Source organism: Scyliorhinus torazame, chromosome 3 (assembly GCF_047496885.1).
Source record: "Scyliorhinus torazame isolate Kashiwa2021f chromosome 3, sScyTor2.1, whole genome shotgun sequence".
Lineage (NCBI taxonomy): Eukaryota > Metazoa > Chordata > Chondrichthyes > Carcharhiniformes > Scyliorhinidae > Scyliorhinus > Scyliorhinus torazame.
The window spans coordinates 137,086,901-137,102,925 of NC_092709.1; the positions used below are offsets into that span (position 1 = coordinate 137,086,901).

The 16,025-nt window shown below is 44.8% G+C and overlaps 1 protein-coding gene across 1 annotated transcript in view; it reads left to right on the forward strand.

Annotated features, from left to right (window-relative positions):
• Positions 1 to 16,025, forward strand: part of cds1 (CDP-diacylglycerol synthase (phosphatidate cytidylyltransferase) 1) — a 165,170-nt gene that overhangs the window by 104,105 nt on the left and 45,040 nt on the right. Inside the window, exon 6 of the mRNA XM_072496250.1 lies at positions 1,240 to 1,298. Within this exon, the coding sequence (XP_072352351.1) occupies positions 1,240 to 1,298 (59 nt within the window). The remainder of the gene's footprint in view (positions 1 to 1,239; positions 1,299 to 16,025) is intronic.

Genomic DNA, 16,025 nt, shown 5'->3' on the forward strand with positions numbered 1-16,025 from the left:
TCAAAATTCCATTCCACAAAATATTGGTGTCTAAATGCGTTTATTAAATTAAGTTTTGGTTCCTTTTTTGTCTATTGTGGTCACATTGCTGAACAAACAATTTATGATGTAATTGCTGAATTTAAATAATAGAACTTGATCTTAGAATTTGCTCAGGGAGTGCAAAGAGAGATTTCCATTGCAATTTATGATCACAATGGACGACATCAATAACTATCTTCCCCATAATCATTCTGAGGGGATTAGTATATTTTATCCTGTTATGTTCTGTAAAGAAAATAATGTTAACATTTTAGTTACTAAATTAACTTTTCCAATAAAGGTTTTTTAGGCAGTGAGCTACTTTATTACAGTTGGGTATTAGGTTAAGATTGACCACTAATCTCATATGACTGTGGCCTAGATGAGCAGGGTTGTTCGAGGAGGTGGAGGACGGGTGTAGGCAACGTGGGGGAAGTCCTGCGAATCATGTACGCATATTCTGGGTGTGGCCGAGACTGAGGGGCTTTTGGCAGGGATTCGCGGAAATCATGTCAGAGGTCCTGCAAGGGAGGGTGGTGCCGAGTCCAGCGGTGGTAATCTTTGGAGTGTCTGAAGACCCGGGATCCCAGGGGGTGAGAAAGGCCGATGTTTTGGCCTTTGCTTCCCAGGTGGCCCGGAGACGGATTTTACTGGGTTGGAGGGACTCAGAGCCCTCGAGGCCAGGGGTTTGGGTTAGTGACATGGCGGGGTTTCTCAGGCTTGATAAAATTAAATTCGCCTTGAGGGGCTCATTACAGGGGTTTGCCTGGAGGTGGCAGCCATTCATCGACTTCTTCGAGAAAAATTAGACTGTCAGCGGGAGGGGGGGGAGGGGAGGGGGGATGGTAGGGGAAGCATGGAAGTGACGAGTAAGGGTAGGAAAACCAATGGCGGGAGGGCCAGGTAGGACTGGCAGTGTGACATTATAAGCCATGTTGGTTGGGGTTTGTGTTTGGGGTAGTTGATGGTTATTTTCATTGTGGGTTCTGTTGGATGTTATTGTCGGGAAGTGTTAAAATTATAAATGCCTCAATTAAATATATTCTTTAAAAAAATGATTGACCACTAATAATGAGATAATGAGTAGTAAAGTTATAAAATTTGCCTGAAAGAGTTGCATGAGATGCTGTATTAGAATAGCATTCACCATAATTCAGTTGTATATTTTTTTTGTTGAGTATTGAAACGGCTAATATATTTCTTGCTGTCACTTTTCAGGCTTCTGCATGTTTGTACTGAGTTTAGTGAAGAAACATTACCGACTGCAGTTTTACATGGTGTGTATGCAATATTTATTTTGTAGTTATTAACTTAAGTAGGAAAATGCTACACGTTTAAAAATGTTTTCTTCAATAAATGACCAACTGCATTTAGATGATTGAATTGGGAGCTAGTCTGGGACCTTGGTTTAAGATTAAAACAGAAAGGAATTTTTCTGCCAACACCAAGACTTCTAAGTAAAATAAGTTGAACCATCTGATCCCAGTTCCTGACGGATGCAGATTCAGCACAAAAGTACTGGCAAATTTGATTAATTCTAAAATTGGCAGCCTTAGTCAGAGGTCATAAGAATCATGTGGAAAGTGGACAAGTTCACCTTGGTGTAGTGCTGTCAGGATGCTATTATGAGGTTGAAGCTAACACATTGTTGAAGAAAACCGAGACAATGTTGTATATGCAGTGGTTACTACCTGTTCCGATTTAGACCTGATTAATGAGAAATTTCTAAAATTTATATCAGACAGCAGAAGTCTATTATTAAAGAGAAATATGTTCTCTTTTTCTATCCTTATAATATGAAAGCGATAGTTATTAATTAAATATGACACCAAAGGAAATATGAGAATTCAAATTATGATCCCACCTCATAACCCACTTTTATCCTGTCCTTGCTCTCTGTCAAATGGCAAAACGTTATGACCTGCCCTGCGGAAATGCTTCAATCTGGCCCTCAATCCAATTTGAAAGGGTTTCATTTTACACTACTGACTTCCTTGGTCCCACTGAACACAGAAATTAGCAAAGTAATTTTAGCAATTAGTCCTCTGTATAATAACAAATAATTGTTTTTAGAAATCAGAGACTACCTAGATTGGTGGGTGGTGTTCAGTCCTTGTATATCTGTCTGCTATTGTGCAGATGAGTGGTAGGTTTGAACTTGGCATCAAGCAACTAGATCATTAAAATTACCAAATGCGTACTTGTTCTTGGGTTTAACAGTCAATACAGTGGAAATTGTGTAGTCAGTTTATGACCCAATTTATCGATGACAGCTTGCCCCATATTTTTCAGTAGATTATCAGGTCCTTAATGCATTTGAACTATTGTAAAGTATGAAAACCCATCCACTTGTAATCAAGGGATATTCTGAACTGGCTCGCCATTTGAGATATATGTATCACTTTAACTGCGGAAGATCAATGTGAGGGCTTTATTGTAAGGACATGTGTCATAGAGTAAAAATTGTGTGCAGCTAACCTCATTGGAGACCAGGGCGTTGGAAACAGATACTTTCATTGGCAGCAGATTGAAGCTCTGGACCCCCTTCATTTTCTATTTCCACATCCCTGTCCTCCTCATCAGATGTAGCTTGTGCCTCCACTTCTTCCTTCAGGTGGATGTTCTTGCCCCTTTGCATTGCCAGGTTGTGTAGTGCACAGCACAGGGTGAGGATCTGTGAATTCCTCGCTGGGTCATATTGCAGAGCATGCTCAGACTGATCAAGGTATCAGAAGCACATCTTAGAAAACTGATGACCTTTTCTATTGTGGCCCTTGATTTGCTGATTACCATTATACCTCATTTCTGCATCACCCGTGCTTTCAGTAACCCACCCAGTGAAAGCTAGCAAATTATAAGTGGTTTCCTTGACTCATTGTGAGAGTCCTTTGACTTCCAAGAGACAGAGTGCACACACCTGCATTATTCACTTCCTGTAGTTACTCTTTGTGCATTGAGTGAATAGAAATTCTTCCTAATATTTTTTAAAATAAATTTAAATTACCAATTCATTTTTTCCAATTAAGGGGCAATTTAGTGTGGTCAATCCACCTACCCTGCACATCTTTGGGTTGTGGGGGCGAAACCCACACAGACGCAGGGAGAATGTGCAAACTTCACACGGACAGTGACCCAGAACCGGGATCGAACCTGGGACCTCGGCACCGTGTGGCAGCAGTGCTCACCACTGCACCACCGTGCTGCCTAAATTCTTCCTAATATAAAAGCCGCTGGCTGTTCTGATGGTACTTTTGTGATACAGTCAATTATGCCCTGAACATGCAGAAAGTTGGCCATGCAGCGAATTTCATTAGGGCTGGCCTTATCTGTCCATTATCTGATATACTTTGCAGCCCCTTAAACAGTATGTTGGTGATCTCCTTTATGCTGCAGTGAGTGGCTGCCTCAGAGATCCAACATGACAGCAACTTAAAAGTTGCCAGCCTTCGCTGGGTGGGCTACTGAGGGCACTGGAGACCAGTGTGACTTCCATTAAATTCAAGAAGCAGTGTTAAATCCTGGAGAATTGCATGCTAATTAGATTTAAGTGGGCCATTAACTATTTTAATTGTTATCGCTGCTAACGGGCGAGCTCCTTGCGTTGGGTCCTTGCTGCCGCACAGTTAATGCTGTCTGGAGTCAGATGTGCAGCCTCCTGTGTGATTCTCTGGGCCTATCCATCATCACTCCACAGAGCTGCATGAAGTTCAGCCTAATGACACGCTTCAAATCTTGTCCAGGTGATTCCTCCCTTTCCAATCCAATTACACGTCTGAAGACAGTCTTGGCACCTGCTGTTCTAAAATAAGCTGCAGCTTGAATTTTGGCCAATACTGATTATAGGGAAATCATTGTTAACAAATGTGTATTGTTATTTTTTCATTATATGCAACAGAAATCCAGCATTTACAATCAATACCATGTGCCCAAGTAAAGGTTTTTCTTATGTCCATTTTATACTTCAAAAAAAAAAGGCAATTAGCAGTCTCTGCTCAATGAAAAAAGCATGAAATGGAGTACTGAATCACATTGTACTTTCGGTGCACTATTTCAACCTCATTACATGATGATTGTCAGATGCTAGAATAACACTGTTTTGGATAAAGTGGAATCCTATGTGCACAATAAACCGATGCTATTGTAACAGCTTTGTGACGATGAATAAAGCAAATCAAATGTTGAGATATATTACAAGGTTATTTTTGAGCTAAAATATTGAGGTGAGCCTGTCATTTGCCAAATCATTTGTGCCATTACATTTTGAAAATGTTCTGATCATGAATACAAGAATATTTCAGCTGTTGTAAAGATGTAAAATATTATAATACTAGAATGATTGAATGATGCTATTGTTAGGAGTGATTATGTATTGAGCAGATTCATGCTTGAAAATGGAAGGTTGAGAGGTGATGTGATTTCTGATTTTAGTAACTAAAGGAATTAGATAATGTAGACTATGGTGAGATATTTCACCATATTCAGGACAGTAGAACAAGTGAAAATGGTGAATGCACAAAGGCAAATAAATTCAAAACTAATCTGTTAGAATATTGGGCGTGATTCAGCGGAAGAGAGTTAAGGTCCGCTGAACGGCGCATTTAGCGAGATGTTTCTTGGCAGCCTTTTTTTTGGGGCCTCGGGGAGCCTGCACATAAAAGGATTTCAGCTTGCCAGCAGGCTCCTCACAGATCGGGATGCCATTTTAGAAGGCTGCCAAACCCCCCTCACCCCTCCTATTTCAGGCTCCCACCATGCCCAATGTATTGCAGTGCCAAACTGGCACCCTGGCAGTGCCATGGTGCCCAGGTACCACGGAGAGTGCCAGGGCACCGCCCTGCCCTGTCCCTGACTACCCATGGGTTTCCAATGGCCTGGGACCAGTACTAAATGACGCCTTGGTGTGGTCTTCCAGGCGCATAAGGCTCACTTAAGTATGCGCACCTGGATCTCATCTAGTGAGAGCGAGATCCAGATCATGACGCCTTGCAAGATTCCGTTGAATCTCGTGCCACATTTTGAACGCCGCAAATCGCGTGATAGGCCTCGAGATATTTAGCGACCTCGTCCTGACACCAAGTCGAGCGCGACCAGGCCGCTGAATCGTGCCCATGATTTCAGTGTTAGTGAAAAATCTAGGAATAGTTTTTTAGGGAGATGAAGGAAATAAATCCTATTAATTCATTCAAATTTATTATGATCCCAGACCAACAGTGGCTCGGATACTGGACCAAAACCCCGATATTTTAGTTTATTTTGTAAGACTGTGGAAAGAATGATTCGCTCTAGGAGTGATTGCACAAAGAAATAGGGATTTGGTATTTTTAGAACAAAACTGTATTATGAATACTATGAATATTAAACTCTTTTACTTCACAACCAAAAATAATAGCTTAAAATTACCCCTTAAACAATCCTACTCAATTCGCCATTAAATAGCAAGAAAAGAAACATGCAGCTCTCAATCCAGCTTAAAATCAGCATGGTATAGAGTAATACTTGCTTTACAGAACACATTTTGGCTCTTGTTTGCCTCTTGTTAGAACCCCTTCAGACTCTGGCTGAATATTTTCAAATAGCTGTTTCAACTGGGTTGTTTCAGCCTCTTCCTTGTCTTCATATAAGACTGCTCTGCTTTGACTATTATTACTCTTTTTTTAAAATCCTATCCTACTGGGAGGGAAAACTGCCTTTACTTGTGGTCAAAACAAGGGTTGCCAGATCAGACTTCACCTCTTCTCCAAAGCTTTCTCAAAATGTCTCTGAATTCCTTAGCTCCACTGACATCACTTCCCAAGTTGAAAAACAACATAACTCTCCAGTGTGCTCTCCAGTCAAATTCGCCCAGGCTGAAAAACACATTCCTCTGGTGAATTTCACCTTCTAGTTCCTAAAATCTCCCAGGCCCTGCAAACATGACCACACACTCTTCACCCCAGGCTTTTTACCCTTTAATTGCCCAATATATATAATCCTCAATTTGTCACAAATACCAATTCCTTTTTTCAGAAAATAATATTTTGGGGATACAGTGTGTATGAGTAATTTGAATAACATATGATTGAAGCATACTAGGGAGGCACAGGTGGCTTTGCACCTAAGGCTCTCACAGCTTTTCAAAACTGGGGTGTTTGCTTGCCCCATCCTTTTGTCTGTTATAGCCTAATTGACATCAATTACCAGGATTAGTGAACAGCCCCCTTATTGTGTCATTGCAGTTATCTGGATGATAGAAGATGAACTGAAAGGAATTGCAAAATGAATAAAGATCAAAATTCCTATGTTACTAAAGGAATAAACAAAACAAAAGGCTTGCATTATTAAGCACCTTCCGTAGCCTCAGAAGGTCCCAAAGCACTTTAATGTCAATAGTACTTGCAAAACAGTTATTGATGTAATATAGGATATGTGGCAAGCAATGCATGCGCAACAAGCTCCCAGAATGTGGTCATGACCAGATAATCTGCTTTGTGATGCTGAATTGAAGATAACTCTCCTGTTATTCGAAATAGAGCCATGGAATCTTTTACATTCACCTGACAGGGCAAACTGGGCCTCAGTTTCATGTTTCATTTGAAAGATGACACCGTTAACAGTACAGCACTTCTTATTAAAATAATTGGGTATTTTACATTTTTTTTTTTTAAAAAGAATCGCCAGCATGGTGCTAAAGAAGGAAGCCCAAAAGCTTACCAGCTTGTGTCATGATCAGAATACATTGGTGTGATTAGCCGGCCCCCGAGCACACCGTTCATACTTGCCTTCTACCCCGGAAAGAAACTTAGTTAGGTGAGCCCTATGTATCACCTTAAGCTAGCTCACGCCGAACTGTGTAAAGGAGGACGTGGAGTTTACCCTGTGAAAGGCTTCACTCCACGCTTCGTCATCCAAAATATGTCCCAGTTCCCCCTCCCATTTCACCTTCACCCCTTCCACCAGGGTAGAATCCACTGGCGTGATCTGCCCAAAGATACCTGAAATACTCCCCCCTCCAGATTCTGCTAAAGATCGAATTCTCCTCAGCAGAGATGTGGGTGGTGCCATGGGAAATGATGGAAAAGACTTTCGCACTAAATTGCGGATCTGGAGCTATATGAACAAATCCATTCCAGCGAGTCAAAGCTTTGTCAACAGCTCCTCCAGACTTGCAAACAGTCCCTCCACGAATAGATCTCCAAATCTCTCAAGACCCTTCTCCCTCCCCAACAACCTAAACGTCGAGTCTAAGCTCAACGGCAGAAATAGATGGTTATCACAGTTAGGGGCCAGTGACAACATGGATCTAAGCCCAAATTACTTCCATATCCTTACAGAGGAGACAACCATCAATTTGGAGAATACTTCGTCACAAGCGCACCCAGACTAGAGGCCCGGCACAAGCTCGCCTCCATTCGCTCCCAAATGGCAGTTGGAGCACTGAACCAACCCAAAGCCTTCTCAATTTTGGCCGTCCAATAACAAAATAGCAAATTGGGCAACATTAGACCCTCCAACTGTCTGTCCATTTGAAGAAATATCCTACGAATCCTTGGGCTCTTACCCACCCATATAAAGGAAGCTAATAACATCTTGATGCTAACAAAAGAGGATTTGGGGAGAAAAGTGCGGCGACACTGAAAAATAAATAAAAATCTTGGGAGGATATTCAAATTTGATAGTCTGGACTCTGCCCATGAAGACGGGGGAAGGCCAACCCACTTTTACAAGTCTGACTTACTCACCAGACTAGTGTAGTTCAATTATGGAGCAGGGCCCAGGATACCCTAATAGCGGAAGCTAGACCTGGCAGGACGAACAGATTGGCTCTCCTCACCAGGGGATTAACTGGAAAGTACTCACTCCTCTCCAGATTCAACTTGTAAGCCGAGATCAGTAGCTTCATTATTTCATCCATGGTGGAGACTATTATAAAGCAGCAGGCTGTCTATTTAAGAAGACACCCTATGTTCAAACCCACCCCCCCCCCCCCCACCTTATCCCCCTCCACTGACCGGTAGAACGAAACGCGATGGCCAAAGGCCCAATTGCTAAAGCAAACGAGTGGAGACAGTGGACACCTGTCTCGTACCCCTGTTCAACAAAAAATACTCTGAACTCAAGGCATTAGAATGGACACTTGCCGTGGGTGCCCTATACAATAGCCAAACACACAAGATGAATCTATGCCCCAAACCAAACCTCCCAAAAAGATACCCCCACTCCACCTTATCAAACACCTTCTCCGCATCCAAGTATAAACTCACCTCTTGCTCGGGCATGGGAGAGGAGAAAGAACAATATTCAACATCCATTGAATATTGGCCGACAACTGCCGACCCTTAACAAAGCCTGTCTGGTCTTCTGCAATTACCTCCAAGAGACATAGAACATAGAACATAGAAAATACAGCACAGAACAGGCCCTTCGGCCCACGATGTTGTGCCGAACCTTTGTCCTAGATTAATCATAGGTTATCATTGAATTTACAGTGCAGAAGGAGGCCATTCGGCCCCCCGAGTCTGCACCGGCCCCCGGAAAGAGCACCCCACCCAAACTCAACACCTCCACCCAACACCAAGGGCAATTTGGACATTAAGGGCAATTTATCATTGGCCAATTCACCTAACCCGCACATCTTTGGATTGTGGGAGGAAACCGGAGCACCCGGAGGAAACCCACGCAGACACGGGGAGGACGTGCAGACTCCGCACAGACAGTGACCCAAGCCGGAATCGAACCTGGGACCCTGGAGCTGTGAAGCAATTGTGCTATCCACAATGCTACTGTGCTGCCCTTGAGAACAAATAAATCTACACTATATCATTTAACCGTAATCCATGTACCTATCCAATAGCTGCTTGAAGGTCCCTAATGTTTCCGACTCAACTACTTCCACAGGCAGTGCATTCCATGCCCCCACTACTCTCTGGGTAAAGAACCTACCTCTGATATCCCTCCTATATCTTCCACCTTTCACCTTAAATTTATGTCCCCTTGTAATGGTTTGTTCCACCCGGGGAAAAAGTCTCTGACTGTCTACTCTATCTATTCCCCTGATCATCTTATAAACCTCTATCAAGTCGCCCCTCATCCTTCTCTGTTCTAGTAATCTCATTAGAGAAAAGGCCTAGCACCCTCAACCTTTCCTCGTAAGACCTACTCTCCATTCCAGGCAACATCCTGGTAAATCTTCTTTGCACCTTTTCCAAAGCTTCCACATCCTTCCTAAAATGAGGCGACCAGAACTGTACACAGTACTCCAAATGTGGCCTTACCAAAGTTTTGTACAGCTGCATCATCACCTCACGGCTCTTAAATTCAATCCCTCTGTTAATGAACGCGAGCACACCATAAGCCTTCTTCACAGCTCTATCCACTTGAGTAGCAACTTTCAAAGATGTATGAACATAGACCCCAAGATCTCTCTGCTCCTCCACATTGCCAAGAACTGTACCGTTAACCCTGTATTCCGCATTCATATTTGTCCTTCCAAAATGGACAACCTCACACTTTTCAGGGTTAAACTCCATCTGCCACTTCTCAGCCCAGCTCTGCATCCTATCTATGTCTCTTTGCAGCCGACAACAGCCCTCCTTACTATCCACAACTCCACCAATCTTCGTATCGTCTGCAAATTTACTGACCCACCCTTCAACTCCCTCATCCAAGTCATTAATGAAAATCACAAACAGCAGAGGACCCAGAACTGATCCCTGCGGTACGCCACTGGTAACTGGGATCCAGGCTGAATATTTGCCATCCACCACCACTCTCTGACTTCTATCGGTTAGCCAGTTCGTTATCCAACTGGCCAAATTTCCCACTATCCCATGCCTCCTTACTTTCTGCATAAGCCTACCATGGGGAACTTTATCAAATGCCTTACTAAAATCCATGTACACTACATCCACTGCTTTACCTTCATCCACATGCTTGGTCACCTCCTCAAAGAATTCAATAAGATTTGTAAGGCAAGACCTACCCCTCTCAAATCCGTGCTGACTATCCCTAATCAAGCAGTGTCTTTCCAGATGCTCAGAAATCCTATCCTTCAGTACCCTTTCCATTACTTTGCCTACCACCAAAGTAAGACTAACTGGCCTGTAATTCCCAGGGTTATCCCTAGTCCCTTTTTTGAACAGGGGCACGACATTCGCCACTCTCCAATCCCCTGGTACCACCCCTATTGACAGTGAGGACGAAAAGATCATTGCCAACGGCTCTGCAATTTCATCTCTTGCTTCCCATAGAATCCTTGGATATATCCCGTCAGGCCCGGGGGACTTGTCTATCCTCAAGTTTTTCAAAATGCCCAACACATCTTCCTTCCTAACAAGTATTTCCTCGAGCTTACCAATCTGTTTCACACTGTCCTCCAACAATATCGCCCCTCTCATTTGTAAATACAGAAGAAAAGTACTCGTTCAAGACCTCTCCTATCTCTTCAGACTCAATACACAACCTCCCGCTACTGTCCTTGATCGGACCTACCCTCGCTCTAGTCATTCTCATATTTCTCACATATGTGTAAAAGGCCTTGGGGTTTTCCTTGATCCTACCCGCCAAAGATTGTTCATGCCCTCTCTTAGCTCTCCTAATCCCTTTCTTCAGTTCCCTCCTGGCTATCTTGTATCCCTCCAATGCCCTGTCTGAACCTTGTTTCCTCAGCCTTACATAAGTCACCTTTTTCCTCTTAACAAGACATTCAACCTCTCTTGTCAACCATGGTTCCCTCACTCGACCATCTCTTCCCTGCCTGACAGGGACATACATATCAAGGACACGTAGCACCTGTTCCTTGAACAAGTTCCACATTTCACTTGTGTCCTTCCCTGCCAGCCTATGTTCCCAACTTATGCACTTCAATTCTTGTCTGACAACATCGTATTTACCCTTCCCCCAATTGTAAACCTTGCCCTGTTGCACGTACCTATCCCTCTCCATTACTAAAGTGAAAGTCACAGAATTGTGGTCACTATCTCCAAAATGCTCCCCCACTAACAAATCTATCACTTGCCCTGGCTCATTACCCAGTACTAAATCCAATATTGCCCCTCCTCTGGTCGGACAATCTACATACTGCGTTAGAAAAGCTTCCTGGACACACTGCACAAACACCACCCCATCCAAACTATTTGATCTAAAGAGTTTCCACTCAATATTTGGGAAGTTAAAGTCGCCCATGACTACTACCCTATGACTTCTGCACCTTTCCAAAATCTGTTTCCCAATCTGTTCCTCCACATCTCTGCTACTATTACGACAGGGCTCCAGTCGTAACGCCAACACCTTGGCCAGTGGTTTGGCACCTCATTTAATAGCGATGTGGGTCAATATGACCCATATTCTGTGGGGTCCATGTCCTTCAGTAAAAGAGAGACAGAAGCCTGCGATAGCATGTGGGGCAACGAACCCCAGGACAAGGAATCGTTGAACATAAAAGTAAATTACTGCAGATACTGGAATCTGAAACAAAACACGAAACGACTGGACAATCTCAGCAGGTCTGTGGGCAGAAAAAGAAGCTAACATTTTGAGTCTTGATGACTCTTTGTCAAAGCTTTGATACCTATCCACCAAAAGGAAAAATAGAAAAGTCTGTAAACCCTGTCGGTAAACCAAACCCCTTCCAAATGCACATATTGATCTATCAAAATTGAACAGTACTCTGTCCCAGCCAACACCAACAAAACAAAACAAAAAGCTCATTAAAGGCATCTGTGTCCTCCGGCCCATCAAAATACTGGTCTTTCGACTCGTAGGTCACGGCGCCTCGCCTGGTACATTGCCCTGAACCGAACTCCCGATTGTATATGGTAGCCTTGGCCTTGTTAAAGGCTGCCTGCTTCCTCGCCAGCTCAGCTCCAATGTTTTGGTATATCCTGAGGCAGTTACCTTCCCATTTCCAGACCGTGTTCCTTGGCCCACTTTAGTGCCCGTTCCTTCTTAAAGCTGTGAAACCGAATTCAGACGGTTACAATGAACATTCTTCCGAGTTTCTCGTTTGCATTTCAATGTCTCCCGGTATTTCTTCCTAAATCTATCTTTCGTAGGGTCAACAAGTTAATTTTGACTTTTGTTTGGGCAGGTAAGATCCCCCAGGTTTGAAGTACTTTCTTGCAGAGGGATAGACAGTTTGGGGGGGGGGGGGGGCACTATCTAATTTTATGTATTATTACTGGGTTGCAAACATTGAGAAAATGTGGGGGTGGTTTAAAGATCTGTGGTCGTTATAAGGGCAGATTGAGAAGGCTTCTTGAATAGGTTTGAGCTCCTCTCCTGTTCTCTTTGCCTAGGTTCTCTTCGAGCCCAATGGTAATAGCCTCCTTGAGAATATGGAATCAATTTGGTGCTGTGAAGCGAGGTCCTGCATAGCGTCAATTTTATCTCCTCGTGTACAAGGCTGAGTTTGATATAGTTTAACATGGTACATGGGTCAGGGGGTCGGGATTGAAAGCACTAGCAACAGCGCTGCTCCCGATGGCCCCGGGGAAATACTTGGGGAGTCCGGTAATAATAGCTTCATTGAGAATTTGGAGGCAGTTTCGCCAGCACTTCGGGTGGGGCAGGGTCAAGGGAAATGCCGATTCGGGGGAACCACAGATTTGAGCCAGGGAAGTGGGATGGAAATTTTCGGAAAGGGGAGGAGGAAGGGATTAAGACACTAAAACACAGATTGTGTATTGAGTCTGAAGAGATAGGAGAGGTCTTGAATGAGTACTTTTCTTCTGTATTTACAAATGAGAGGGGCGATATTGTTGGAGAGGACAGTGTGAAACAGATTGGTAAGCTCGAGGAAATACTTGTTAGGAAGGAAGATGTGTTGGGCATTTTGAAAAACTTGAGGATAGACAAGTCCCCCGGGCCTGACGGGATATATCCAAGGATTCTATGGGAAGCAAGAGATGAAATTGCAGAGCCGTTGGCAATTATCTTTTCGTCCTCACTGTCAACAGGGGTGGTACCAGGGGATTGGAGAGTGGCGAATGTCGTGCCCCTGTTCAAAAAAGGAACTAGGGATAACCCTGGGAATTACAGGCCAGTTAGTCTTACTTCGGTGGTAGGCAAAGTAATGGAAAGGGTACTGAAGGATAGGATTTCTGAGCATCTGGAAAGACACTGCTTGATTAGGGATAGTCAGCACGGATTTGTGAGGGGTAGGTCTTGCCTTACAAATCTTATTGAATTCTTTGAGGAGGTGACCAAGCATGTGGATGAAGGTAAAGCAGTGGATGTAGTGTACATGGATTTTAGTAAGGCATTTGATAAAGTTCCCCATGGTAGGCTTCTGCACAAAGTAAGGAGGCATGGGATAGTGGGAAATTTGGCCAGTTGGATAACGAACTGGCTAACCGATAGAAGTCAGAGAGTGGTGGTGGATGGCAAATATTCAGCCTGGATCCCAGTTACCAGTGGCGTACCGCAGGGATCAGTTCTGGGTCCTCTGCTGTTTGTGATTTTCATTAATGACTTGGATGAGGGAGTTGAAGGGTGGGTCAGTAAATTTGCAGACGATACGAAGATTGGTGGAGTTGTGGATAGTAAGGAGGGCTGTTGTCGGCTGCAAAGAGACATAGATAGGATGCAGAGCTGGGCTGAGAAGTGGCAGATGGAGTTTAACCCTGAAAAGTGTGAGGTTGTCCATTTTGGAAGGACAAATATGAATGCGGAATACAGGGTTAACGGTAGAGTTCTTGGCATTGTGGAGGAGCAGAGAGACCTTGGGGTCTATGTTCATACATCTTTGAAAGTTGCCACTCAAGTGGATAGAGCTGTGAAGAAGGCCTATGGTGTGCTCGCGTTCATTAACAGAGGGATTGAATTTAAGAGCCATGAGGTAATGATGCAGCTGTACAAAACCTTGGTAAGGCCACATTTGGAGTACTGTGTACAGTTCTGGTCGCCTCATTTTAGGAAGGATGTGGAAGCTCTGGAAAAGGTGCAAAGAAGATTTACCAGGATGTTGCCTGGAATGGAGAGTAGGTCTTACGAGGAAAGGTTGAGGGTGCTAGGCCTTTTCTCATTAGAGCGGAGAAGGATGAGGGGCGACTTGATAGAGGTTTATAAGATGATCAGGGGAATAGATAGAGTAGACAGTCAGAGACTTTTTCCCCAGTTGGAACACACCATTACAAGGGGACATAAATTTAAGGTGAAAGGTGGAAGATATAGGAGGGATATCAGAGGTAGGTTCTTTACCCAGAGAGTAGTGGGGGCATGGAATGCACTGCCTGTGGAAGTAGTTGAGTCGGAAACATTAGGGACCTTCAAGCAGCTGTTGGATAGGTACATGGATTACGGGAAAATGATATAGTGTAGATTTATTTGTTCTTAAGGGCAGCATGGTAGCATTGTGGATAGCACAATTGCTTCACAGATCCATGGTCCCAGGTTCGATTCCAGCTTGGGTCATTGTCTGTGCGGAGTCTGCACGTCCTCCCCGTGTCTGCGTGGGTTTCCTCCGGGTGCTCCGGTTTCCTCCCACAGTCCAAAGATGTGCGGGTTAGGTGAATTGGCCAATGATAAATTGCCCTTAATGTCCAAATTGCCCTTGGTGTTGGGTGGAGGTGTTGAGTTTGGGTAGGGTGCTCTTTCCAAGAGCTGGTGCAGACTCAAGGGGCCGAATGGCCTCCTTCTGCACTGTAAATTCAATGATAATCTATGATTAATCTAGGACAAAGGTTCGGCACAACATCGTGGGCCGAAGGGCCTGTTCTGTGCTGTATTTTCTATGTTCTATGTTAAAAGATTTGTTTCTCAGGGGTGGATTTGCAGGATTGAAGGAGCTGGAAGCGAAAATGGGCTGGAGCAGGGGGAAATGTTTAGATACGTGCAAGTTCAAGATTTTGCCAGAAAGGAGATACAGAGCTTCCCGGTGGAGCCGGCCTCCACATTGCTGGAGGATGTGCTGACGACAGGGGGACTGGAGATGGGGGTAGTGTCGGCGGTTTACAGAGCTATTTTGGAAGAGAAGGCACCACTGGAAAGGATCAAAGCAAAGTGGGAGGAAGAGTTGGGAGAGGATATGGAGGAGGGTTCTGGTGTGAGGTGCTCCGGAGAGTGAATGCCTCCACCTCGTGCGCTAGGTTGGGGCTGATACAGCTGAAGGTGGTATACAGAGCACACCTCACAACTTCCGGTGGCGGCAATGCGAGGGTAGGTCATGAATTCGGCAGCTCCCGCCGCGAACGGACTTACCGGCCCTTTTTAGCAGTTTCAGCAGCTCCTCCTCGGTGAAATCTGGCGGGGCAAGCAACGCTGGAAAAGTTCCCCCCATCGGTTTATGGAGGCGACAAGGAGTAGGGCGGCGAAGCAAGCGAGTGCTGAGAAGCCGGTGGAACGGGCGCGGGAACACAAAATGGCGGCCGGCTCGGATCAGGCAGCGTGGGCCCAGTGGTCGCGGGAACAACAGGAGTTCCTCAGAAGCTGTTTTGCAGACCTAAAAACGGAGATGCTGGCCCCGATGAAGGCGTCAATGGAGAAGATGGTTGAGACCCAGAAGATGTAGGAGAAGGCGATCAAGGAGATCGAGAAAAAGGTCTCGGATAACGAAGATGAGTTACTTGGTCTGGCCGTCGTGGTGGAGGCGCATGATGCCTTTCATAAGAGATGGCAGGAGAGATTGGAAGACCTTGAATACAGGTCCAGGAGACAAAACCTGCGAATTCTGGGCCTCCCTGAGGGTGCGGAGGGGTTGGATGCGAGTGCATTTGTGACCACATTGATGGGTACTCTGATGGGGACGGGGGCATTTCCTCGGCCTCTGGAACTGCACAGAGTCCTTGCAAGGAAGCCCAAGACTAACAAACCACCGAAGGCTATGGTGGTACGATTTCAACGCTTCTCAGACAAGGAACGTGTCTTATGATGGGCCAAAAAGGAGCGGAGCAGCAGGTGGGAGAACAGCGTAATTCGTATATACCAGGACCTGGGAGCAGAACTGGCCAAGAGGCGCGCTGGATTCAACCTTGCTAAGACGGCCCTCCACAACAAAGGCGTGAAGTTCGGGCTGCTGCATCCGGCGAGGC